This window comes from Acanthaster planci, linkage group LG10 (assembly GCF_054643075.1).
Source record: "Acanthaster planci isolate LZ-2023a linkage group LG10, COTS_SCS, whole genome shotgun sequence".
In the NCBI taxonomy this organism is placed as follows: Eukaryota; Metazoa; Echinodermata; class Asteroidea; order Valvatida; family Acanthasteridae; genus Acanthaster; species Acanthaster planci.
The window spans coordinates 16,605,450-16,633,190 of NC_141786.1; the positions used below are offsets into that span (position 1 = coordinate 16,605,450).

Below are 27,741 nucleotides of genomic sequence, written 5' to 3' on the forward strand. Positions count from 1 at the left end.
GGGGGGGCGTGATCCCTGGCTACATGGTGTTTTAGGTTTAATGACTTCTGGCTAGCGCCCCCCGAACAAAGATGTATTGACAAACGGGAAGAGCCACCAACATGGGGTTGGACGCTCACTTGGTAGAGCATCCGAGGCCGCAGGTTCAAATCCCGCTCTAGTCAATGTCTTTGTTCATCTTTATAATATTCACTTTAAAGTTTCAGAAAGTTGTTAAACAGCTTAAATATAATATTCCAAGTGCAGTTCTTGACGTACTGACGCATTTCACTTTCCATCAGTCAAGATTCTGTACCTCTCTCTTGTTATATCTTGTGCACTGCTCTAAGCATTATTAACATAATTCTTTCTTTGTATGGTTCTTCTCTTTGTATTTGGAAAGTTTTTGTTTTTCCTCCGCCGTCAAGAATTAGACTTATCACAGTTAAAGGTGAAAAGGATATCTTGATTCTGTGCTAGGTAGGCTGCAGTTTTTTGGCACCCATTTTTTGCCCAATCCCCCAAGTTTGAGAGGATGGAACGCCACTGATCTTTGCCCTTATACAAATTTTGCAACGCTTTCGCCCTGTTGGATGCCAGTCAGCACGCGGTATATCGCTTTTCAACTCGACAAGTTTTCGATTCCAGCTTGGTGTGGATGGGGGGGAGGGACTGGGTGTGGGGGCGCCCCCCCCCAAAAAAAAAGAAGGAGGGGAGAAGAAAAAATGAGGGTTTATATACAGCCTCAAAATGCACCACAGAGTGCCTAGAATCCAAAATAAGGTATTTACGGCACGCGCTCGTGGGGATACCATTGCTGCTTTAGTTCAGCCCCCCCACCCTTTGGAAAATCCTGGATCCGCCCCTGCAAGCAAAAACTTCATTCCTTGGCACCTCTTTAGATTTTAAGTGCGTTTGTTGCCTCAAAGGAACATGATGCACGAACAAAAAAAATGGTGGACTGTACCTACCCTCCGACGAGCAGCTACGCCGACAAAATAACACCGTTACTCCGTGTGATTTGATGGTGGCTAATATATAGGAAATAGAAGTCTGATTTTGTTGTGAATGCAGGAATCTTTAAGGGGTAACTGGGGTGGTTGACATGGGAGACAAAATTAAACAGATTGTAAGCCTCAGAGAGAAAATGATAATAGTGCATAGCCCAGTGTCGATCAGGCCGCGCTTCTGATTACCTTCTTAAGTGGTGCACTGTTCTGTTGAAATTTACTGGCTCAAAAGTTTCCACTTGAGCAATAAGAACGAATGATGTCGAAACACTCCCAGTGAATGGTTTTCAATAGGCGTGAAGCATACAGAGCGCGGAACATGTAGGCCTATTATTCTGTTTCCTTGTGTGTTAGCAATATCTCAAATTAAATGAATATTTTGAAATTACTTCCTTCACTTCGTGTTTTCCCCTAAAACAATTCTAATAAGAGATACACGTATGGTTAAGCGTATTGATTTCACTGTAACACTATACAATGAACACACATCCCTGTGTCAAAAGTGCAATTACCCTTTTCGAGTCATTTTTGGATTGCTCAGTCGAGGAAGTTCACCAAGCTTATTTTCAAGAACCACGTTTTTTTTGTGTGCCAGTTCTGAAAGTGTTAATTTGTGTTCAAGAAACAATGAACATAACAACCTATTGTGTGGGGATTTGCGTTCAAACTGCATTAATTAATCTGTCGCTGTAAGGACAAACCGCATAGAACCAATTTAAACTTCATCGCTTCGATCTTGTCCACTCTGGAAACTGTACACTCCTAATCTCATCTCTGTCGTTATGTTATTAGCAATGTAAGAAACATACAAAGAAAGTGGAAGGTTACACTAGTCATAACGAGTAACAGTTGGGTTTCCTTGTTTGCTTTGGACTTATCCACCCCTTGAACTTGTCCAGACAATGTAAAATGTGCCTGCGTGCGTCACTAGAACCAGTGAACCATGAAGCCACCGTCTCGCGTGAAGGTGTTGCAATGTGGAACTGAGTTCTTTATTGGAAACTACAAAACTCAGCAGCACATCAGCTTAGCACATCATTGGAGGCTTGGTAGGCATTGTAACCAACATGGGGACCCATCTCTTTGCCATCGTGGTGTCCCTAGCAGTTTCTGTCAGAGGTAGGTGCAACCTTTCTCCTAATCTTCCAACATAGTTCCTACATACTGCTCGTTATTTGTTACATTAAGGGGGGAAATAGTGATCCCACTGTTTATTCAGAGAAGCGATCTGTGTAATAATTTCTAGTATCGGGCTTAAGCCGCAGATCTTTTCAGTTATGGTCGCACCACGTTCGCGGTACCTGCAGGGTAGGCCTACATGGCACACAAGGCCAAGACTAGACGCCGTGCCGAACTTAATTCAAATGAGTGTGTGGCAATAACGCGGCAGTTCCGCTTTATGGTTGAACTGGCATTGTAAATGGAGCAGTCGTACCACTTCCATTTGGAACGACAACAGTGCGGCACACCTTAAAAAAATAAAATGGATTATTTGAGTTTTCACACGACTAGGCCTAAGTGCGCGCTGCCCGTTAAGTGGCCCTAGGTGGATATTATATCAATTGAGAAAATTAATTGGAGTGTGGTGTGGCATGTGCGACCACTATTCAAGAATCAACAAACAATGTGACAGAAGGACTCAGTTACTGTTTATCGGAGACAGCTGTTTGCGTGGTCACTTGCAGAGATCTAATCCCTTACATTTGAAATTTAGTAGACAGAGATTGGACACTATGATGAATTAGGCCTACATTGAAGCGGCCACGCAATACATGCAGGTTGCTCGCATCAAGTAGACCAGGACTTATGGTGCAGAAAAAGAGCGACTCCAGTGAGATGTCCTTTGTGAGGCACTTGGCACGGTAATTGTGGATTTGAATTATGAGGAGAATATACTCTATGTCTAAATTGTGGCAACAGGGATCGTCTTACCGTCCTTCTGTCTTCCATATACATGACAAGTTCCATTTCAACTGGCGGACCTTCCGAATTTCCTTTTGGTGAAGTTTTTATCGCTTTATAAAAGGAATTTTAAAAAGTCGTAAAGCGAGGAAAAGTGAGTTGTTGCCCCTGTCGTGTTTTCCAAGGCGGGAGTCATATTCTACCCGACATGTTTACCGTCCCTCCAAAATTGCCTTTGAAAGTCAATAATGTGCCTGCCACTCTCTTTCCTTATGAATGACCTTGAAGCGTTAACGCTACATTCCTGCCACAGCGCAATGTTTGTGAATTGTGACCGTGTTCGTGCATGGAATGTAAAGTTCCACATCAAAGACAAAATAAGTGCAATGTGTGAACAGGGGGTTGCACTTGAAGGCTTACAAAGAAAGCTACGTCTGTACTACGTCTGAAAAACAAAATAGTAGGCCTATTCGTTATCGCTTCTTGAACTGCATGAACCATAACTTACAGGACAGGAATAATGCACCCAGCACGAAAACAGGAATCGTCGAATACCCGTTACTTTGTACCAATAGAAAAAAATGTTGAACAAGGCCTGACATGTTGCTGCAGTTATTGGGCCTGTCTGCAGTGTCCTGACACCGTTCACAGTCACTTCAATCGAAACCGACGGCAAAAAACGGAGAGACAAAAATCCACATCTGCGCTGGCGTCTACTATCAACCCTACAATAAAGGGATTACTCTGGCCATGAATGACACCATCCACACATTCAATGCATGGTCCTATATTTAATAAACTTGACTTAAATTGTCAATTAAATCAAGTCTGGTTGGGGTATTTAGATATGTCTCTATAATCCCTGGCCTATTGTCTGCTGCTGAAAGCCTGCAAATGCTTTGAAACTACACTCTAAAATGGATCAGTCAAATTTGACTAGAATTCAGTAAAATTTGACTGGCTCTTCAGGGTCAGCTGGGTGCAACTGGAAATTAGTCAATCAGACTAGATTTTTTTAGTCGGTTCATTGATGTTTCCAAAGGCATCGAATAGGAATCTTGTCAGAAAGCATGATTTGTCAACGTTAACGTGGGTGTTTTACTGAATCCCTAGTTAATTTTGAACAACTAGGAAAATCAGCCAACATTTTGACTAGGTTGTTTAAAGAGTGTACCATATCTGGAGATTTCAAGGTCTTGTGAGCGTCAAACTATCATCTGAGGACAGATATTAACATTGAACACAAAGTCTAAAAGTGTCCCACACCCGATAAAATAAATGCGTATGCGTTGTGTTTTCCGTGTTTGTGTGTTAAGTTCTTTAACAAGACGACATATAGTAAAGATGAATTACTAGCTTCATTGAAATAAGAAATAATATAATGGTATTAACCCAGTTGGCTGCCCGTAAAAGTTCTCTTGTAACACGCATCAAGATTCCTTATTCCAGTAAGCAATAATACTGGAAATGATACTGTCCACTGCAAGTATAAAAAGGTGGGATGAACGTGCTCAAACCCACATGGGTGGTTTCCTAAAAATGAGATATTATTGATGTTAACTTTGGCTTTAAGTGGAAAGTAACGAGAACCGGTCTCAATCGCCAGCTGTGGGCTGAAACATTGATTTTCCCGATCTTGTATGTCGGGGAAGAAGATGCGTGGGTGTATTTCGAGTAGCAGTTCAAATTAATCATTTATTCCTTAGTTCTGTTTCATTGAATGTTTTAATCAGAAAGTTGTCGAAATTGTAAACTGAAACACGGTAAATGCAAATCGCAACAAGGCGGACATTGTTTTTGTTGGCCGTAAACTTTAAGGGCTCTTTGTTTTAAGCAGATCCGGATCGCGCGCGATCAGTGATCCTACGTTGGTTCGCTGACACCAGAGCCTAATTCTGCACAATGGATAGCGCGAACCAGCTTCGGGATCACTGATCGAGATCCAGATCCGCATGAAACCAACAGGCCCGAAGGATTCCATCTGGATCCACCCGTATGTGGCGCACTGTATTTGTGAATCTCCACTAGCGATAAAAATAAAAACAAAATATGTTCCCTGTAACAGCGACCTGCTACCGCATAATGAAGCATTCTTAAAACTTGTATTTCAGGAATTCTTTCCAGCAATGTCACCCTTGGCCCCTACGAGACAGCCCGAATAACATCTCCTTCCTACCCTAACAACTACGGCAATAACTTGAACATCATCTGGGTCATTCAGACTGTTGAACATTGGCGGATTCACGTTATCGCTTCAAGTTTTAACACAGAATCCTCTTACGACCCCCTGCGAGGCGGTGATGGCACAGACAGCGCAAACTCGACAACTGCGATTTTCGTTTCAAGTGGGTCCAGAGGTCCAGATGCAGTTTCCAATGGACCTGTGATGTGGTTGAGGTTCACAAGTGACTACATTATCTCATCCTCCGGTTTCATCCTGTGGGCTGTCAGTGTACCATCTCAATGTAATTGTTTGCTTCATTTCAAAGGCCTGTTTTATTATTTATTTATTTATTTTTTTTTGCAAATGCCAGTTTGGATAATTTTTTTTTCATACTTGATTTATTTTTGTTAGGCCCACATAAAAGGCGGATTAATTTCTGGTTCAGGTTAGCCCGCAAAATGGGTAAATCGTGGAAAATATTTTGTTGAAGTGTACCACATTTAATCCCTAAATAGTTTAAGACAGTAGCCGTTTTGCCCTCGGACGGATTCAATTTAATCAAGGCAATTATCAGTACAACATACATGCAGGTTTATTTTGATATTGCACCGTTTAAAACATTTTTCATTGTGAACTCTCATCCTGGTCCATGCAGAACACTGGTACGAAACGTCTGGTAGTTGACTTGTTTGCTTGTTTGAAACAGAGCAATGTGCAGATAGGACTTTCCTCAAAAGTTTGTTTGAAGATAGTAAGGAAGCTTGTCAAACTATACAAATCAAAACTTTATCAAATTGTGTTTGTGTCAAGTATCTGTCACCTCGTTGAACCATCAAAATGCCGCCTTACGTTCAGTCAGTGTTTTCTGTTGAAATGTATTTCAACCACTTGAGAAGTTTGTTTCGAACGGTTTTTTTTTGCGGAAAGATAAACGGACACCTTTGATGTTCAGTACCTTCCTGGCGTATATGTGGATACAAAACAGAGACTGCATATGGGCATCCTGTAACCGATGATTTCTTCTTGATTTGACCTCGACCTGTCTTTGGTATTATAGTGTTTTAACTTCCATTTCATGCATGATCATTACAGCGAGTTTGGATTTCAACTGCACCTTTGAAGATGGATTGTGTGGTTGGACGCAGTCAACCGATGATGATTCAAACTGGACTCTGGATAGTGGAGGAACTCCATCTTCCGATACTGGCCCGTCTATCGACAAAACAATAGGCAGTAGGTACTCTTGTTGGTTTAGTTTGTTGTTTCCTTATTTATAAGCGTTTTCATTTTCTTATTTATTGTTTTTTTAAATACATTATACTTTTATGTGCATACAGAGATAACTGAAAATTGGGGGCATTGCTTTTTATTGTTTTACATATTTTTAGAGGAAAAAGATTTTTGTAGTCGTCCTCGTTTCTCTTTTTACACTTTTCGTCAATCTATCGCTGCAACGGAGTTATTGGTTTTAAAAAAAAGTATGGTTTTATCTAAACTATGGAGGAAGGACACAGAAGGAGTTACAACTCTGGCACTTCAAAGTGCTCGATGATCAATGCCACCGGGTTGGACGAATAATGGAAAACATTCTCCATATTCCCGATTACTGCCTACTGCTTAGCCGGACAAGTGGGGCCAATATCATCTCAGCGATATTTTGTAGTGTTCTGCATGCAATTAACTACAACTTATTTTAGTGACCAGAAAATACAGAAAGAAAATGTCCTGACGTTAGACCTACTGTTCCCACCGCGAAGAAACTTTTATTTTGATACACTGTTCCATTATCCTGGCAATGTTTGTAACCTTTATGTTTGTCCCTCCAAAAGATCGGTTTTAAGAGACACAGTACAAATTTGGATAAGACTGGCCAACAACATGTCGACCACTGAAAGACTAAGTTCATAAAGAACAAAATGCACTACTTCATCACAAGGAGTGATCATGAGATCGGTTTTGTATAAATGACCTAATTAACATGATTAAAATGAAAACAAAACTAAATCTTATAAACAACATGACTATTTATTCCCAGAACAACTCTAGAAGAAAGCATTCCGGGGGCAATAACTGCACATTAACATTAAGAGAACACACCATACCATAAGCAACTGCGCAAGCATTAAATTTGATATTGCTGTAGTATCACATCAAGCACCAACAAAGACTTGAATATTCAATTTCTATATACTTCCGTATACAAAGTTTACAGGATGCGGATTTCTAGTAAAAATAGCGGCGGTGATCATAGGGTACAGAGGGGTCTTCTGGTTGTGAAACAAAAGGTGCACCCTGGCATTGAACATACCGAGCGTTCCTGAAAACGGTAATTGGCCAGATGTCATAGCCCGGGCAGTTCGAACTCCCTTGTCCTTCCTCCGTGTGTAAATCATAGGCCTGACAAGCCTTCACAAGCTTTTTACCAACTTCACTAACTTTTACCGTCTAAGATTACATATGGACTCAAGGAAATGCTTATGCACATACAGGACCGAATATATCAAAGTATATCTATAAGAAGGTTCCCAGTTTGAACGTTGCCATTGACAAATATTTTGAAATGGTATTCAAATGCGACGACCGCACTTTGACGATGATTGGTGTAATTCATCTGGGTCAAATCTAAATTTGTGATTCGGTAAAGTGGAAAGAAAAGACGTATTACACATTACAACGGACGTGTTTACGATGACCACTGAGAGACATAAGAGTTGTGGATTTTGGACATATCGTTGTCTCTTACGGGAAAGAACAAACAAAAACTCACGTGAAACAATATGAACTATCATTGTTTCAGTGCAGTTTTTCTTGATTTTTATAGGCACAGTTGGAACCTATTGCTACTACGAGGCCACAGGAAGGAGTGAAGGTGATAGAGCTGTGCTAGTTAGCCCAGTGGTTGCACGTGACATTGGGAGATCTCCGAGTAACTTCTGCTTCAGCTTTTGGTACAGCATGTACGGCCTATCTATGGGTACGTTTACCGATAATAAATAGGGTTTGTACGGTATGTGTGGGGTAAAATAAAGCATAGCATTTCTGATTTCTGCATGAACACTTCATACAGATTTAGAGAGAAACAGTGCCATATCTGCACGACTTAAAATGTATTTCAATGAGGCAATGTGAGCCCGAAGCAACATCCTCCACCTTAGCTCATTTGTGTTAAGATGGATATGAAAAGGAAATGGTATATTTCTCCGCCTCATCTTTGGTGATTTGGCAAACAAAGGAAACAACCTGACCAAATCCAAACTTTTCTTGGTAGGGTCAAACACATTAACGTTCATTGGAAGTTCCAACGTGGTTTCATGCCACAAGAGTTGCTCTAAATGACTTACGGTGCACGGCAATTTGTTCATGCGCAGTTGACTTGTAGTCATTTTTTTGCAACATCGTCCTGACAAGTTTTCACAATCAATGCAAAACCGTGCCAGCCAATCGACCTAAACTCAATCTAGAATGAAATCAATATTTCACAAAAATGCGCAAAATTTTCTTACCAAGACATCAATGTTACCTTTTCCCATTTTGCTTTCATTGTGTGACTGCAAACCTCACTCTCATCGCTCTCTCTGATCACACATTCAAAATACCCAAATTGTTCCATGATTATATTTCGTTTTCTTTGCAATATTAAGAGCCATGCGAGTCACATGTCTGGCAGGCAAATACTCCTTTCCCAACCCCCCCCCCCCCCAAATAGTTGTTTTCTGATAAGCTCTTGTTTCCACCAGCACACATATGTACCATTTCTCGCAGGCACTCTCAATGTGTACGGGGTCCCGATTAACGGAAGCATTGATGACGGGGAGGTTGTCTTCACACGGAGTGGACAGCAAACCACAAGCTCAAGGACTTGGCTTTTTCAGTCGATATGTCTCTCAGGCCCTGCTCCCAGGTTCAAAGTAGCCTTTGAAGCGGTACGAGGCAGTGGCTACACATCGGACATTGCAATCGATGACTTGGTTGCGTCGGGTAGGAAACTTTTTTTTTACGAACATAAGGGCAAATTTAGTGTCGAATTTAGTGAGGGGAAAGTTCCTCTCGTTTGGAAACACTTATCCCCAACCTCCTTTGCGAGAAATTATTCATCGCTGTTTACACAAAGTGACCAAAAAACCGAATAGGCCTAATCGTTTATAATTGACCTCGAAGTTCCCCATCCATTTTACTTGCATCTGGGTGGCGGGGGACCTTGACATCCAGGAAAGGAATTCCTCTCCTCCTCTGTTCCATGGTGAACGTGATGTTGGGATGCAGGTCTTGAGGTGATCCAGGAACGCCTGCAGGTGCTGGGGGCCATGTGGTCAAATGACAACCTGCACAGCGCATCGTTCCATCATCCCAGCACCAAGTCATCAGTCAACCGTGCATACATAGGAAACGCATCCCACAAGAACACATCGGCCATGGACGCAGAGGTGATTATACGATAAATCGGCGACTGTCAAGCACTCACACATCAAGGAACACGTCATCAACTCGCAAGCAGCTCAACTCCCCACTACCACACACCAGTGAGCGCACTCAGTAGCCTTTCAGTCCAGCAGATCTACCATCAAGCAAGCCGTTCTGCTCCAGTGCACCTCCAGCATCCTCTCCAAACCAGCATTCACAGGGCCAGGCAACCAGTCACCCTCCTGAAGACGAACAGAGCATACTGTTCAGAACGTCGAGTGTTTATCATCAGTTCTTTTCAGAACCACACACTCCATAAAAGAGATATTTTCTTGAAAATGGTGCAACCGCAAGCCTAACCTTATTTAGTACTTCCACCGAGCATAGCTTCCAGACTGATCTTTTAATAGTATTCATTAATGAATTAATCTATAATTAAAACAATATATTTGTAACTAAGTACCTCGGTTAGCATTTTCCAAGTCTTACATACCATGAGATATTGAAAACATTCCTCAATCCTTAACATTATGAGATTGTGATGGATTTCTTTGTGTATAGGGTTAATACTGTCCACTGTTTGTCACTGACACTTAACTTGGATACACAATTTTCTGTTCACCACTTTATTGTGACAAATGTGAATAATCTCAATTCACCAGAGCTGATCAGCAATACCGATTCGACCGTTTGCACATGCCACATGCCCGGTCTCCGGAACAAGATCATTCTCACAATGTAACCAGGCCTCCAAATTTAAGTCGCACACTGCAAGAGTTCAATTTCCACAACTTTGCTGTACTGTAGTCCTGAAGACACTTTCTGGGTGGCCATGCTTATACAAACAAAGCACTTATGCGTTGTGTTATGAACAATCTAAACGATGCACCCAACAATCAAAGTCCAATAGCGATGGGAAACGGTCACATATACGAATATTCAATATAGGCAACGTTATGGTCGAGTTCGGGCCGCCTGTTTTTGACGCGGGTTTCTTGTTCTCGCGCTCGAACGGCGAACATGACTCAAGAACACTGTTCCCGGAACAGGATCACGCAACACTTCCTCGTCATGGTTTTAAAGGAACACACGGAACAACTCTTGAGATTTTGAGTTTTGCAAAATAAACATTAATTATTTTCCGTAACACAGAAATGAATGTTCCTGTTTATATAGAAAGAATTCAGCCCATCCAAGCATTAACTATCGAATAACGTAGCCTACATGGACGCCGCCATGTTGCATGTCACTAACTACCTGCGATAACCGGTCGTTTGTACCCGGCGTTCGAGCGGCCGACCCACGAACAACAAATCGAGCTGTTCGTGAACAGACGTGAACATGCCGCCCGAACTCGGCCTATGTGGGGATCAACAAGCAAAACAAGCGACATACAAAACCAAAATTGCTCCTCGATCTACACAACAATCAGAATCTCTAACATCTCAAGAGACGCCTTATTACCCAAACTGTGCCTTAAAACATTCGACAAATATCAAATATACCGAACTATGACAAGCAACACCTCAGGCTCAAAATGGCCTCTCCGCTAATATCTGAATGGCAAGACCTATGTTTAGAAAGGTCCGAAGAACAAGCGCCCCCAATTGGCCTGCACAGAAAGCAAACAAATTCATTTTTTATCCGCAACAACGAAAACCCAATCGTACCAATGAAGTATAAATTTTCAACCTGACACTGATTCATTTTAACAAATTACTAATTCGTTTAATTAAACGAACATTAATTTGTTATTTCGAATTAGCAATTCATCATTAGGCCTACGAATCATTAATTCGTTAATTAAAACAAATTAGTAATTCGTTAAAACGAATTAGTGTCATCAGGCTGAAAGTGTGTACTTCAGTGGCACGATTGGGCTTTCGTACGCAACAAAGATCAAAAATGTGTATTGAAATGGCTGGTATTTTCAATCGAGTTTGTCTCGGAATGCCTGGTTTGGCAAGATTGTGAGGTTTTGTCTCTTCGTGAAAACACTGACGAGTTGTTGGCTGCTCAGTTTGTACTGTTATTTGTTCGTTTGGAGGTAATTTAGCAGTGTACGTACACTGATACTTTCAGTATAATGCATGCCATCTCTGGAAAGAAATTTGTTAAAAATAGAAGGTGACCTGCAACTACGTACCATATTTTTCTATTTCCATAATTATTCATTTCTACATGTAGTAATAGTGATTGCAAGTTACGATTCTTTATAAGTCGCTAAAGTGATGCCTCATTATTTAGGAAAGTTCAGTGCGTGGACACTTTGAACTCCAATGCAGAATATTGACTGTTTTGGGAAATCCCGTTTGCTGCCTGCACAACTATTCGAGTCCAGACTAAAGGTATTGCATGTGGTTCAATGACTCAGATTTCCAGAACGGCTCAGGACAGCACCATATCCAGCTTCTCGTGTGGGGGGGGGGTTCAAAGCAAATGGAGCTTTAGGCTCATTCAACGTGATGTTGGGGGAGGAAAAATATTAAAAGCCATAGCCGGGGAACCCTTACTTGGGGTCTTGATGCTAATATTTGATAAATAAATATACCGATTTCTTTTTTTACCTATGTGTGGAAACTTTCAACAAAATCCGTCAGAGGGGGCAGGTTTTCCCCTCCCCCTGGATGCAGCACTGGATCTTAACGGGAGAGGCAAATGTCACTTCTAATCATTTCAAAATGAGGAGAACTGTTGTCAAAAGTTTCTTCCCGCTGAGAGTGTTCAATAGTGTAGCGGTCCTCGTCGACGGAGCCTCGGGCTTGCCCTCGGCCGACCCAACGAGCGGCTGAAGAGGCGACCAGGGGGATAGGTCCGTTAGGAGGCAGTCTACCGCTAGGTGTTATAGCTATCTGGGAACACTGGCGGATCGGGCATTAGGCAGAATGGCGATGGGGCTTTTACCTATATGCTAGGCCTTCTGGGGGAAACTCTACCCCAGGGTCAACAGTGATACGTGCTGGTTTCTAGATTAGTCCGGTTTATATATTGATCAAAATGGTCTCCTATTCAGGTGATTCCTATGTAGGTGTATAATTTATGATTTACAACTGTCTGTAAGCACCGATACAATCCTGGCAATTAATTAATTACAGGGCTGCTAATTAGTGGTGGGGATGCTCAATTGAAACCACCAAAGTACTGCTTCACCCTAACGGACAGAAGAAGCTGACTTACACGTACAGCACTGTCCCCCGCGGACGATCTTCGTTAATAGAGCCCGAACTGCCCGTACTACGTCTTGCTAGTCAAAGAGTAGACCGCGAGCTGCCCGCACGTGGGCCTTTTATACCCACACGCCATCGCTCTAAATCGTGCAAAGGCGTCAAACCACCAGACTCATCAGCACAATTTATGCCGAACAATTGCAACATTAACTAAGGGGACACTCTATTCTCCCTATTTCGCTGCAATAGCTTTATAATCGATTGTAGGCATCCATTCTTTTCCTGAAGCTGAACAGCCAATGGATCATTCATTTTAACAGCTAGAAAATACGGTTTGTAATAAACTAGAGTACAGTAGGTAGAACAATTATTGCTGGAAAATATAAAGTCTCTAATCCTGAAATTAGCTGTTAATCACAGCTATATTTATAAGCTACAATGCTTTTCAGAAAACAATGCTTGCTACCTTGCAATGAAATCCAATGATCACATCACAGTACGCTTTGTCTTTTAATCACCCGTTCTGCTCTCAGTTTTTTCCAGTGTCACGGTGTTGTTCTGGGATTCCACCACAATCTTCCCACCTGTCGGTGGAATATCTCACATAGTAGAGGGCGAAGACCAATCCTTTCTCTGTCAGGTTGTTGACCTGCAACAAGGGGCATCTTTCAGGTGGACAGTGGACTACCAGGAAGTGACGCCGGACAGAAGCAGCAGCCTACGAGACAATAGCGGACTTTACACGAGCACAAGCGTTCTCACACTACCGGTAATTACGAGTGCACGGCACGGCAAGGTAGTACAATGCCACGCCCAACCAACAAACCAATATCCCTTAAGTACTGTGGCAACGATTTACGTCAAAGGTGAGTAGCTTTTCTTGAATTTTTCAGCTGTAATAGTTCCGTGTTGGATGCTCCAATTCAGCAAGAACTGCTGAGGGTGGTTGTAGCTAGTTAAAGGCGCGTCCAGTCAAGGTACTTCGATCAAACAATCATCTTGGCTTCGACCAATTCCACAAAAATTGCTCCAACTGTGAGCGCTTTTTACAGTGTGCATTTCAGTGAAAATCTCTTCTGTTTTTTTTTTTCCCGGGCAGTTCCACCGAAGCAAAGCAATCTGTCACTGTATGACAGCGATGGCATCTTAGGTGTGAGTGTTAGCGTCGTGGAAGGTGCGCCAAAGGCATTCTTTTGCACAGTTAAGCTAACAAGACCGGCTGCTACCATCCAATGGCTCCTGAATGAAGCCAATCAAATGACCGACACCCCTCCCTCTGGAGGAAGTGACGGATTGATGGATACCACCAGCAGCTGGACGCTGGTACCCAGCCGAGCCAACCACGGGCAGAGGGTCAAGTGTGTGGCGAGTACACCCGAGTCAGAGAGTCCGTTACCGTCAGTGACGGTTACGCTGGATGTTGAAGGTACAGTTTATGTTTCCGTTTGAGTGGTTAGGATACGATCTGTCGAACCCCAACCCCCAAAATTATGAACTGAACAAGCCTAACCCGAAACTTCAAATACTAAACCCAAAGATAACTTTTCATCACAGATTTAGCTTACAGGCTAAAGTAAAGCACCTGAACATGTACATGCACAAGCATACCACAGATTTAATACAGAGCCAGTCGTAAATGAGATCTAGCAGCATGTTTTTTTAAAAGAGAACCAGACACCAGTGTTGTAGTCGAGTACTTTCCGAGTACCAACGTTCTCCACAAAATACTGAACTGGGTAAGAGGAATAAAGGCAGAGTGCACAGGCATTTGATGGTAAATGTGCAAAGGTAAGATTACAAAATAAATGTCAGACTTAGACTCAGCCGAGTACTTTCCAAGTACTGTTGTCCTAAAAAGTTAATTTTAATCAAACAGTGATGGTCTGAAGTCATTATGTTGCTTTATAATCTTATCTTTATGCATGTACCATCAAATGCTGACGTAATTCTGCTTTGTTCCCTCCTAACTAGTTAAAATATTTGGAAAAGAACTTGGTTCTCAAAACGTACTCGACTACATCACTGCCAGACACAGCTCACAATAATAGCAGACCCACACACCAACCACACATACACTTGAATCGCATTCTCATCCTCACATTACTTGTACTTAATATCAAAATTTTAAAAACTTAACATAAATCTTATAACAATAAACAAAGGAAGCTGTTGGCAGACATTCAGAAACTGACATTAAACTGTCGAAGTCGTCAACTTGTGATTGTTGAGCTTATTTGTGTTACACAGCACACATTGCTAACCAACGATGCCCAACCTTCTTGTTGTCGATTGCACCATGGCTGAGACTTCAACCGAGATGGGGTTACTCGACCGGCCGTGTTGATGGATATACCATTTAGTGTCTTAACTGGATGCGACCATCTCAGCATTGGTCACCAGTTTTGCGTTTAATAATGTATGCCATCCCGGCTGAGCAATTGTCTTTGTGGCTATCCATTTTCCTTGTTATATGACCAAAGTCATGTAGAGGGCCCTTCCCAATATGTAACATGAAAAACCTTCATTTCGAGGGACAACCCGGAGCTAGAGGTATTTCTATTTCTAACATACGTCTTACTGTTTCCCGATGTGAACATTTAACATTTGGTCAAGAAAAGGTTCCGTATTTTCTACTTGCACTAGACATGACAAAACATTAGAAACAAAACAAAAAATAATAAAGATGACAGCAGAAATAAAAAACAAAGATAAAACAATAACATTACATTCTTTTTGTTACTGTGAGGTGTTCTTAAGTTCTATTTGTCGCGACCTTTTCTTGTTTTCAGGACCCCCTGACACTCCCTCTATAACAGGCAGCCAGGAGATGACTGAAAATGAACTAGCTCAGCTGGTATGCCAAGCCGACTTGGGCTATCCTAACGACTGGGGCCTGGTGTGGTCTACAGGCGGTTTACCTGCCCAGGGCTCGCTGACCACCGCTGTGACAACATCAGGAAACCGGTTCAAATTCACCAGCACGTTGAACTTCCAGCCAGCGAGAACAAACAACGGGGACATGATCACTTGTTCTGTGGCAAGGGGCTCTTTAACCCAAGGCCTTACGGAGACTTTTGGTCCCATCAATGTCAAATGTAAGATATCACGCCCCCCCCTCCTTAGAAGAGTAATTACCGGTGCTGAATGTCTTGTGTTGTTTCCGAAGTGCTGGCATTTGATCATTTTCCCCATTTGTTTTTGAAACAGCCGTTATTCCAATTTGATCTAAATATCTGCAGGTGAATGCACGTTGGCTTTGGGTCAGACTTATTTTGACGCAAGAAATGGGACGGAGAGCACCCCAACCTTTGTGTTGGTTATTGTTTGATTGGAAACTTAGGAATTCTTTTCAGACATCTTTGGGATGTATTAGGGTAACGATAGTCTGGAGTGTGTTTAGCGATTGAACATGTGGGGGATCCCTCCGTCCCACATCTTGCTGGGTATAGAGACTCTGGGAAAGAGAAAGCGTTGTTTACACAATGACACTTAATAAGATATATTGCTTTGTGGAGGACTCTCCTCTTAATTAAGCCCATGAGCTTCAAGGTGCTCTGCAAATATGCTGCAGAATTAAAAATAAAACAGAAAGAATGCCGAAAGACATTGGGGAGAAATGGCGTCATTTTTAACATCCCTGGGCAAAATAAAATGCCTTGATTAAGAGCTAATGCAAAAAAAGAGAATGTAGTCATTAAAAAAGCAGCTTTGTGCTCCATCCAATCCAAAGTAAATATTGTTATGGCAATTTTGACATGAATTTGGTGCCTATTGAGCTCTCTGCCAATGTAAATTCCTTTCCATAAAAAACACATACTTTAGCTCTGGAAAACCAAGAAAAAATATCGAATGAGTGCACCTTTTAAGAAGACTGTCTTGAAATGATGCTATTACTTCGCAGCAAGTGGAAAGTTGTATGATTATGCTTTCAAATAAAATGTATACCAAAGTCCCTTTGAAAGTGTTTGATTAAATTTGACATGAACAATCTTTCTTTTCCACCTCGTATTCGAAACTCTAGACCCCCCATACTTTTCTGACCTGGAGACGCCAAGAACGGTCAGTGAGGGTGATGACGTCATGTTTACTTGCCGCGCAGATGCAAACCCCAAGCCCGCCAGATTCATCACTTGGGAAAAGGTGGGATCCCCAAACACCCTATCCTCAGTCTACAGCAATGGTTCAAGCAGCCTAGCACTGCTCAACATCAGCAGGGAGCAGGCTGGCCGGTACAGGTGCCGTGGGGACAATGGTGTCCCGCCAGTTGTGTATTCCAGTCAGATAAACGTCACCGTGCGATGTGAGTATCCGTAATACCTGCATACAGCATGCCCAAACTCTGGACACCAATGCTGTCACTTGTTGTGCCTTTCCACATAACGGTGGCTGCAGGGGAAGATTTTACACCTCAGGGCTTCGCCGGAATGAGTTTGACTCTGAAACGTTGCTTTAAATGTGCATGGGCAAATTGAACATTATATTTTCTTTCTATTTGAAAATAAGACATGCGGACCACCCGTAATGTTATGCGCCAATATGTCTCCTGTCCCACATTTGTAAGATAATTACGTCATTTTTTCATGGGAGGCGAGAGAGCAACCCCCCCAAAAAAGAGGTGTTGCTGTTTCAAAAATGACAAATTAATGAAAGAGACGTCTTTGATAACAGATGAAAACGTATTGGTTTATCTGGTTTACATTGCATCATCAATTGGTCAGTTTGGTAGCATGTTCCTCATGCGTTCACACCGTCATCTTGCCCCATGCGCACCACCTCCATGAAGTATCAAATTACGTGAAAAATACCTTCTCTCCTGATGTGCAGTTAAGCCCCGTCCACCTATGGACATCTTGATTCAACAAGGAGGTCTCACCTCGGACTCTCTGACGATCGCGTGGACGCCGACCAACGACGGAGGCGAGGAGCAGTGGTTCTACGTCAATCACCGTGAACTGGAGTCGACCGCCGACTTCGACCCCGCCAAGAGAAGTATCAGGCTGTACAATGTGAGCATGTTCACAGTGGTGGGTCTGCATCCCGACACTGCGTACGAGGTTGAGGTGTACGCCGAGAACGCCAACGGAGTCAGTGGCGCAGTGAAAACAGTGGGGACCACTAAGCGTAAGTATTGTTTATTGCAAGCCAAAACGGGGTTTATTCACGACTGCATGAAAACTGTCAATGCATAAGATATATATACCATCACAAGCATGAATCGACTGAGAGATTACGACGGACGGTCACAGCGAGCCCAAACACTCATCAGTAAAAATAAACCCCAATTAACATGCAGTGGCGGCAGCAGGGGTTGTCAGATTTTAAGTTTCTAGTAAATTGATGATGGTGCCCTCTCTTGTTCATTTCTTTTCTGTTTCTTTCGCTCTATCCGTTTTTAACTATCATATTTCCCCGCGGGGGCAAGCAGTGCCCCAGACAGACTATGCTACTGTAGTTAGCTGCTTTCCTACGTTTAGGCGTAAGATACTGTTTGCGGTTATTACTTTATTTACCTACTTCGTGAGACAATTTAAACTCCGGTGAAACATTTATGCCAGTGACAGTTTCTCTAATCGCCCGAATTTCAAACTGGAAGAGACAGCTTCATATTTTTGTAGTCCAATATTTATTTCAGTTGTTTCAGAGCAACGTCGAGCAGACACCTGCTAGCTTCCTGAATGAAAACAACTGTTGATCAAGAGTTGCTAGAAAGATGTCGAATTCCACAGAATAGAGAACAAAAAAGAATATTGAATGTTGAATTTTTCTTGCCATCGATAGGGTCCTCTCTTGCACATTTGGGGTATATTGCTGGTATGTCTGTAGAAGCTTTGATTCTGCTCCTCAGCATCATAACAAACCTTGTCCTTTGCTGGAAATGGAGGATCACTACTAAGCAAGGTAAATTCGTTTGTTTTGCAAAGCTTATACGTTTTTGTTTTGTCACCACGCGGACAGTAGAATTGACAGGCTAATTTTCGTTTTCATAAGCCCCAATATTCGACCCTTTATTACTTTCGTTTTGTATTGCTTTGCATGCATCACTGAGTCTTTAAGTTCTTGGATAACATTTCTTATTGTTACGGCAGGCTAGGCATTACATGAATTTCCGTTTGTTTTTCTTCTTTTCCAGAAAAACAACAACGTGCCTCTGAAAGGTAACTGGTATAGCTAATCAGTCAATTTTTTTTATCGATCACGACATGGAACCAAAATCTTGAATGAACAGCACTGTTTCAAATATTTCCGTTCTCGGATCGGATTACTTGAGTTGGCATTCATAGTGAACTACCTGTTGAGAAAATCAGGACTGCAAGGTTTTCTTTTGGTCTATCAAAACGCAGGGAATTTGCGCGCAGTCGGACGAAAATTCCACTTAATGCAATTTGTATTGCAAAACATACACAATGCATCCTTGTATGAGGCGCACTGGATGTGAGGCACATTGCACAAGCCGACTTTCCTGTAAGAGGTCAGTCACCTTGTACAAAATTTTACTCTTCGCAATCCCGTTCCTTTTAATAAGCAGGAGAGCAAAGAAGGGAGCGTCACCCCGGGTAATGGAAGTAACCGAGGACTACGAAATTATGAGTAAGTCGCCCGTACATCACACTGGAGGGGGAAAAGTGGTCTACAATGCTGTTGTAGTTCCCTTGTTTGGTCTTTAACCAACTCTGAAAAAGAAAAACGGTTTTTGTCTATGCTCATCGTGCCCGTCGATTTTAAGTATGCCCGTCATTTTTTTCCTCTGCAAGAGCTGCTAAAGCCCCCTGTATATTGCTTCACGGCCTTAGCATTTTTTTGCAGGCACTCGATCTTCTGCTTAGGGGTGATAGATTTCGACGAGATCGATGTTGAACAATAATAGCAGACTTTGGATACGAAGTTGTTTGTTGTCAGCCTATGGCCGTGTCTGAAACGGGTTTCCAGAGCCACGGCTAGGTCTATCGTCTACGCACCTCCGCACATTTCCAATAGAGGGAAGACCTAGACCTAGCTCTAGACAACAGATTTGGATGTAGCCTACAATATAATAAAGCAGGTCTAGTCCCAAGACTCGACAACGTGTGTCTGCAATTGTCTCTACAACCAACCCTGGAGGAGAAAAAAAGCCGCGCCGCTGCTTTTACGGGGCCTAAGAAAGAATAAAGTAATTCGACAGTTTGGGAAGTCACATCTAAGATACACCATTTTGTCTGATCTGGGGATTTTGATATTGACCTCATAAATTTGCGGAAGAAAAATATTCCAACGACTGCTCATTGCCAATACATGCTTCAAAGGCGCCATCATGGCCCAAAGGCGTGCATCAATTCACGGGGTGCTAAAAACTATTCGGCTTTTTTTTTGCAGGTATACCTATGCGGACCATCCAAGCAAAAACTGCTGCAGTAGCCGAATCCACATACGACAACATCGCTGAGTCCCAGGTAACGATCTCCCGAGACCAGCTGACCTTCGTGCGAGAGCTCAGACAAGGCGCTTTCCGCAAGCTGCTGCTTGCTAAGGCCGAGGGCATCGAACTGCCTGGCGTTGCTACGCCAGTGGTGGTTAAAACCACACAAGGTAGAATGCAAAACTTTAACAAGTATTTTTTTAATGAATGAATTATTTATGAACCCTTATAGACCTACCAGATCAGTTCAGTTTGATCAGCTGTCTAAAGCTGGGGGCGGAATCTACCCCACCATCGATTTTTCCCCCTGATATTACTGCAGTGCACTTTTTTCCACCAGTCTAGCCTTGAGCTTTAGTAGGGACTCTTCGCAGTCATTTTGATAACAGTTATTCCAAAAATCGAATGAATCGTTCTCGTGCAGCGTGCATTATTTTTTGTCCGAGACGATTTCGCCAAAAATGTATACTTTTTCCACTGCGCTTCTCAATGCACACGTGCTGGCACCCATGCCTGAACTTCACATGTCCTTCCACATGTCATTTTTACAGATGAGAACGATCCCAGTGAGAAAGAAAGCCTGATGCAGGAGTTGATGTCAATGAAAGCGCTTACCAGCCACGCTAATATTGCAAGGCTTCTCGGGTACTGCGTCGACAAAGGTAGCAGTCCTGGTTATATTACACTTTGATTATATCAGCACAGACATGGTTTTATACCCGTTAGACCGCCACCAATGTTTTAGGAAATTAGGTATCCTTAAAATCGAATCTGTTTCTAAGTTGTGCGGCTTCTCTTAAGCACGAATCCCTCGTTGCCTATTTTGTATTTTGTATGTATAAATGTTCAGTAGAATAGCAACCGGAGTGTATAATCTATGATAATTAATGATCGCTCTTACTTGTCAAAGAGCCTTGGGTGATCAGCATGAGCAATCTGCCTAATGTTAAGAAACGGTGTGAATTTACAGTCAACTTCATATACCGTATTTTTTCAAAGTTAACAGCTTCCCTTTTAAATGGCTATTTCTTGGGTTTTCTAGTGGCAAGGACGCGCACTTGACTCACGCTCTAGTATCATGAGAATCACAAATTGGAAGACAGGTGGGGCGTAACTTTATTAGGTTTTAGTATTAATCTAACGCAGATCCAGTATACGTAATCGTTGAAAATGTGGCACATGGGACGCTGAAGGAGCTCCTTACTGAGTACGCCGACCAGTCGGAGCAGGTGTATGATAACTTGGGGGGCGCTGCTAACATACCCCTCACTCCCAGGACTCTCCTCAGCATGGCCAAGGACGTGGCTGAAGGCATGGCTTTCCTGGCCTCAAACACGGTGAGATGCACCACACCACACCACACCGTCACCTCATCGCACTGCACCACACCACATTGAACCATATTAAACCCGAAACAAACCACGAACTACATACTCCAATTCACATGACACTGCACAACAGAATGTGTACACATATGTGTACAATTTTCAGGTATATATATATAAATGTATATGTATAAATGTACATATGAATTTCTTATTATTAAAAAAAAATTCAACGATACCCAGATTATTACTTTGCTTTCAGTTTGTACGTGACTTCAGCGATACTTTATCGTGCGTACATTTTATTCTAGTGTCTTCACAAAGATCTTGAATCTTGCAACGTTTTCGTTGGTGAAGAAATGGTCTGCAAACTCCTTGATTTCGGATATGCCAAGGATGTCGCGCATTTGAGAAAGCATCAACGCCAAAACCAGGTGGGCAGTGTTAACCTCTTTCTACGCAACAATTTTCTGATTTATAATGCTATTTACACAATGTGACCTCAGATTTCCATTTACGTGAAACTTGCACCAATCTTAGGCAAGCTGTAATCTATTGAAGATGTTACGCCCACACTGTAGCATTAGTTCCAACTATAGTTTGGCCCGTCCCAGCTACAGTTAGGCCCCTCCCAACCAGAGTGCTACAGTTGGGCCGGCCCAACTACAGCAGAGAGATCCTGTGTGAATTATGTGCCCAGTATGTGCCAAAGTCATACTGTTTACAAATGTCACGTCATTGGTCATAGGGCTAGATGAACAGATGAAATGCCACATTTAGATGAATTGTGTCCAGTGTGAGACACATTGACTTAGATAATGTTGAGACATTTTCCACAGACATTGGTCAACAATAGTTGGGCCAGCCCAACTGCAGCACTACAGTTGGGACTGTCCTATAGTTGGGACTTAAGCTACAGTTAGGGCGTAACATATATAACACTTTGGCAGTGTATATTGTAAGAGTAATACACTGCAGAATGTGTGCGCTGCAAATTCATCCGCCTAGAGCAGTGGCAGAATTTTCTGTAAATCACAGCATTTTATTTGTATTTAGGGTCTTGTCCCTTTGCGATGGATGGCGCTGGAGTCGGTCCTTGATGACGTATACACCACAAAGAGTGACGTGTGGTCTTTTGGGATTCTACTTTGGGAGATGATTACTCTTGGTATGAACACATACAAGACAAAATACCGTCCGGCCAAAACGTACAACTTCAAATTAAATCAATTCTCTTGTTTATTATGCAAAATCAGTGACAATGAAAAGACATATAACATTTACATAAGTGATGACATTTCAAGTTCTATTTGTATTCTCTGGTCGTCTTGTGAACAATTTCGCCAAACATATTGCACAACCAAGGCTCTCCTTTCATAACCGTTTACAGGTGCCCGACCATACCCTGCCCTGAATGCTAAGAAAGTGGTTACCAAGGTGAAGTCAGGGTACCGGATGCCCCATCCCAGCCACTGTCACGTGCAACTGTGAGTTCCTTTAACAGAATCAAATTCATAAGACTGTAACGAGGTTGACGCAACAACGATGCAGTGACCATGCTGTCATCTAAGAGGAGACCAATTTTAGCATGGATCTTTGTTACAGATTCTATTTATGATTCAGAGCCACACGATGATTCTAGTTATTATTTTCGTTAGAAATGGGCGATGATGAAGTCTGCAATGCTTCAGTCAACAGCTGTGCTGTAGGGAAAATTATATTTCGTTAGAAACAAATTAAAAACACGATTTGTTTTGAAAGATGACCTAACTTTTTGTTGTGTTTTGATATTACCATTTGTACTCCACCGCTTTTAATCTGTAATTTCCAGGCCAAAAATAGAGTGTCTAGTTTAAAGTTATTTTCCCTATTCAAAATTACCATGAAATAAATTTTCACAAAACGTATCCGTTATCCATATCTTTTACAGTCCCCGTGCAAATTTATCCACATATCCACAAAGAGAAACTCACCCACGTTTTAACATTGAAACATTTGCTCCTGGGCCACCAATCTATTTTGTCCTTGTGTCAGTAAAATTTAAATTGCTGTATGCCCCTTCTCTCAAGAAGATTTCGTTCAACCTGTTTCAGGTATCAATTGATGCTGGAATGCTGGGCTAAGAATCCCGAAGCTCGACCGACCTTTGCGACCGTCAGTGAGACACTCAAAGGGCTAATGGGGAAAGCCAACGTGAGTAAGCGGTGAAGATTTTCCCTTCAATGATGGCACGCACTGCCCTTGAATATTATGAAATTGAACCGGCTTCTAATGGGCATTGCTGGCTCTTGCACTCTTAGTTTGACCGGTGTCTTTTTTGAACATCCATAAGCTTTGCCTGGTAGCGCAGAAATACGCCACCCCTTGAGCAGGAACATCCTTTACTATTTGAAAAGAGCCATGTTGGTGCGGAGTATTAATTTTGTTAGTAGAAACGCAACCGTCACGCCAGTTTTTCAGAGTCGTTTATGAACAGCGAGGTGCCGTCGTTATACTAAAGGAGCTTGCATTGCTATAAAAATAACGCCCTCTCTTGTATACAATATGCCGGTCAGGTAGCGAAAGGTCCTTTCGCCTTTCACAAACCGATTGGCCTTCTTAGCTCCAACTCTCACCTTTTTGATCAAATGCGAGAAAACGATTCCTATCGAGGAGTTTCACGTTTATTTTGTTTATTTTGCCTGCCTTATCCCCTTTCAATAATCTCCCTTTTTCAATTTGAATACGATTTATATATTTTACTTCACAATATATTGATGAAAGCAGTCATCACACCACTCCTGATTAACGTAGTATTCGTTTAACCTGATCCATTACCACTTTCAGAGAATAGGATACTTGTTCCTTGAATGAACATTCGATTGAAGTTTAACCGTAACAATCGTCAGAAAGAATAACATGACTGATCTATTACTTCATTTACTTTTTGTCAGCCCCCATGGTTTCAACATGTTATTTTCAAATGTTTTTAATTTGTCATCTCGCACTTACGGTTGCCTCCCCCTTTAACTCCAGGAGTACATAGCTTTTGAGTCCTACCAGGCACACCTCTTCAAGACGGCGGTCTCAAGTGGTTCAGACTATGAAAAGATATAAGTCCACACTACAGTGTGAAATTCTACCATTGATATTGAAATACATTTTGTAATGTGTATGCGTTTAATGACCTGGACATAAAGAATCTTGCAAGTTTACCGGAAGCTACAGGCTGCTAAAAAATAGTAATAATAAATTTCGCTTACATTTCATTTTCTGAGATAAACAATTAATAATAGATAGAATATACTCGGCAAATAAAAACAGTGTTCCTCAAAGCAGCTTTTTTCAAAAGAGAATGCAACCAAAACACACCCATAATACAGCTAAAGAATAGGCTGAAAGTCTGATGTTGGATATTTTCTTTAAACAAATCATATGTTGGAGGAGAGGGGGTTGCGAAGGACTTGTCTAAGCAGTGTGCATTTATGTATGATTCATTTTTGGTTGATTGAAGTGCATTCATAGGCGCGCCTTGAAAACCTTTTTTATGTATTTCATGGTGCGATGTAATTATGACAGGATAGTATACAATATTGATTTTGTAGTCTTTTGTTGAATTTTAATTCTTTCTTCATTTTATTATGACAAAGAGAATCGATCTGTTAAACTCCTATCAGATTATGAGGAAGTAGCTTTGAAGAAAACAGATTCAAGTGCAGAAGTTACATTCTGAATCCTGTACGGCCATTTGAGTATACCTTTTCATGTAAAGTAAGCCTTTATAGGCTTTCCTAAAAGCTACACTGGTGGTCTGTAAATCATAGCCACAGTTTGGCAAGGATTACTGTCAACTCAGCTTACGAAAAAAGTGGAATGATCCACTCTCCTATCCTAACGAATTTGGTGTTGCTATCCAGAGAAATTTATCCAGTCTTTTGTGTCATGTCTGTGAATTATGACACACAGGATTCTTAGTTTTGTTTCTGCTTTTTCTATTACTGTTTTTAAGAATACACGCAGTTATCTTTTTGTTCCTCTATTAAAATTTGTTATTTGGCCAAAATGTTTTAATCAGAATTTGGATAGATGTTGTTGAAACTTACAGTAAAGTTGTTTGAGTCGTAGATGAATCCAGATGACAGCGGTGAGCGTCTGACATACATGTAATCAATGTTATTGCGTTGTAGGCGGTATGCTTGCATGTGAGAATACAAATTCAGCTTAAAGAAAGTAGTTTAAGCTATAGAAACGACCATGCCATCGTAAGTAAGAAAAAGAATTTGAATTAGATTTATACGTTTGGTATTAAATAGTGTTTCAGTTTGTATGTTGTATCTTCTTCATTGATTCAGGGACAAAAGTTCAAATGCTTTATTCATCGAACTTCCACATTGTTCACCTCGACCAGAATTATTTTGCAAAATGTGTTTTGATACAACTGACAAAAGGCACAAAGTTTCGCGGTTCTACTTTCTTAGACAAAGATTCCGTAAATGTGCTATTCAAGTTTCTAAGAGAATCAAGATGGAAATTTGTTAATTGAATAATTTAATGACTTGAAGATGTAAACTAGTAATTCAACATCCTGTCAGGGGAATGAAATCTACAATAATTCTACAAAAAATCGAGGAAGGGATTGGAATATTATTTCACAGAATAATTGTTGTTTTGTAGAAAGTGCTGTAGGTAGCTGCTTGTTATTTTGTTGTGAAATTAGACACCAAACGATTGCACTGTTTTTTAATATTAATCCAACTAATCCGTGCCTTCGTATTGTGTTGCACAGTTGGCTTCCTTCTGCGATACTCAAATTTACAAATAGTTCTAACAGGGAAGACAAACAAGATATCATCCGGATGTAACAGCAGAAGGCATGGTCCTCTGCCAAACACTTTCCTCGAGGTGCTCTCTGTTTTGTTTTGGTTTTTATCTTTCTTTTTTGGTTCATATAGTTGATTATTTTCAGCCTTTTTTAGTATCCACCAAAAAACAAAGGCATTTAATGCATAATGTTCAATCAAGATATTCTGAAACTCTGTTTATATTTATAAAAACCCAGCAAAGCATTATGCAATATAAGTATTTCTTCCCTGTGTTGACATTTCTAAATGTCGGTTGGCAATTGCCAAAAGGAACTTGTTAACAGCGTCCTTCCTGAGGAAATTTTGTGATTGGAAAATCAGGCTCTCGCTCTTAGCATTTCCAAAGACCATCAAAATAACCATGAACGTCGCAAAGGGTAAGGGGAACCTAGATGTAAAAAAATGAACTACAAAATAGGACAAAAACGAACGAAATTATAAAAAGGGACAGAGAGTGTAAAAATAAAACGACGTTTTTGAAAAAACCTAAAAACTGACTCCCTCCCTTTATCATGATTTCGCTGATAATCACTTTACGACTTTTAGGAAGTATGTATAAATCAGTTCATTTTCCATACGGGTTCACTGTCTCCGCCATCTCTTCTTACTGGTTGAGTCTTAATGTTTTCAAGTATGTAAACATGTTTAGGGGTCCTCCACGGCCCTGTCAAAACGTTTCAATCCATCTGCGCCAGCCCCGGATCCGTGCTCAGAAGACAAAAACTACACAAAAGAGTAGAGCACCGCCTGTAACACTAGAACATGTACATTCGCTGTTGGGCCTAAGAGCTCAGTTGGGGATCCTGCACACAGATTGTACATACAGTTATCCAAATACGAGAAATATCAATTCCCCTTACGATTTCCTTCCGTCACCAATTCTCAACTTTTGCGAGTGCACTCGGTCGATAAGAATGACCCTGGAAATACCATCTTGGATGGGACTTCAGTTTAAGGCCGTATTCAGGGCTAAGGCTAGGTATATTGGCTGCCCGTCTCCACGTGTTTGCAATGAAGGGAAGACCCAGACGGAACTCAAGACAACAGATTCGGATGCAGCCTTATAAAACCGATGCCTTTGTGTTTCTCAAGATCTCAACGCTCCGGCGCAGACAGGACAAGTCAATGGTCAGGTCACAGTATTCTACCAATATCCGGTGTCACGACATGGCAAATTTGGGGTCGGGGTAATAGACTTGGCCGACTATCCTTCGTCATTTTTATAATCACTGATGAATCTTTAGCAGCCTTATTTTATTCAAATTAGAGAATTTAAATAAATTTAATAAATCTGCAAGTTGGTATTGTCAATCCTGATTAGCGCAATTGCTGACTTTAGCATCAGACCCTTGACAGCTGGTGCAGACTTGAACAAAAGTGCAGCAGGGGGAGGAGGAACAGGTGATGCCCCCACCCAACCCCCAGGCCCCCCCATGAAAGAGTACAATCTCATTCTTTCCTCTGTTAATTTTATCTGTTTTTCTGATTTGTTCTCTTAGTAATCTTTTTGTATATAATTTTTATACAAACGTTTACATTTAGTTGTTCTGTTTATTTTA

The 27,741-nt window shown here is 41.5% G+C and overlaps 1 protein-coding gene across 2 annotated transcripts; it reads left to right on the forward strand.

Annotated features, from left to right (window-relative positions):
- Nucleotides 1-1,928: 1,928 nt before the first annotated feature.
- Nucleotides 1,929-26,759, forward strand: LOC110988190 (uncharacterized). Of its 2 annotated transcripts, none has more exons than XM_022251493.2 (21): nucleotides 1,929-2,108; nucleotides 5,003-5,356; nucleotides 6,148-6,288; nucleotides 7,877-8,029; nucleotides 8,818-9,033; nucleotides 13,157-13,489; nucleotides 13,723-14,049; nucleotides 15,413-15,718; nucleotides 16,645-16,923; nucleotides 17,448-17,744; nucleotides 18,402-18,521; nucleotides 18,754-18,778; nucleotides 19,147-19,211; nucleotides 19,974-20,186; nucleotides 20,568-20,678; nucleotides 21,163-21,353; nucleotides 21,653-21,775; nucleotides 22,398-22,509; nucleotides 22,732-22,828; nucleotides 23,435-23,534; nucleotides 24,357-26,759. In XM_022251493.2, the coding sequence occupies exons 1-21, from the start codon at nucleotides 2,057-2,059 to the stop codon at nucleotides 24,435-24,437; spliced, it is 3,696 nt and encodes a 1,231-aa protein (XP_022107185.2). In that variant the 5' UTR covers nucleotides 1,929-2,056; the 3' UTR covers nucleotides 24,438-26,759. The 2 variants fall into 2 exon arrangements, with proteins under 2 accessions (XP_022107185.2, XP_022107186.2); XM_022251494.2 differs by having other exon boundaries at nucleotides 1,930-2,108; nucleotides 19,150-19,211.
- The last annotated feature ends 982 nt before the right edge of the window (nucleotides 26,760-27,741 follow it).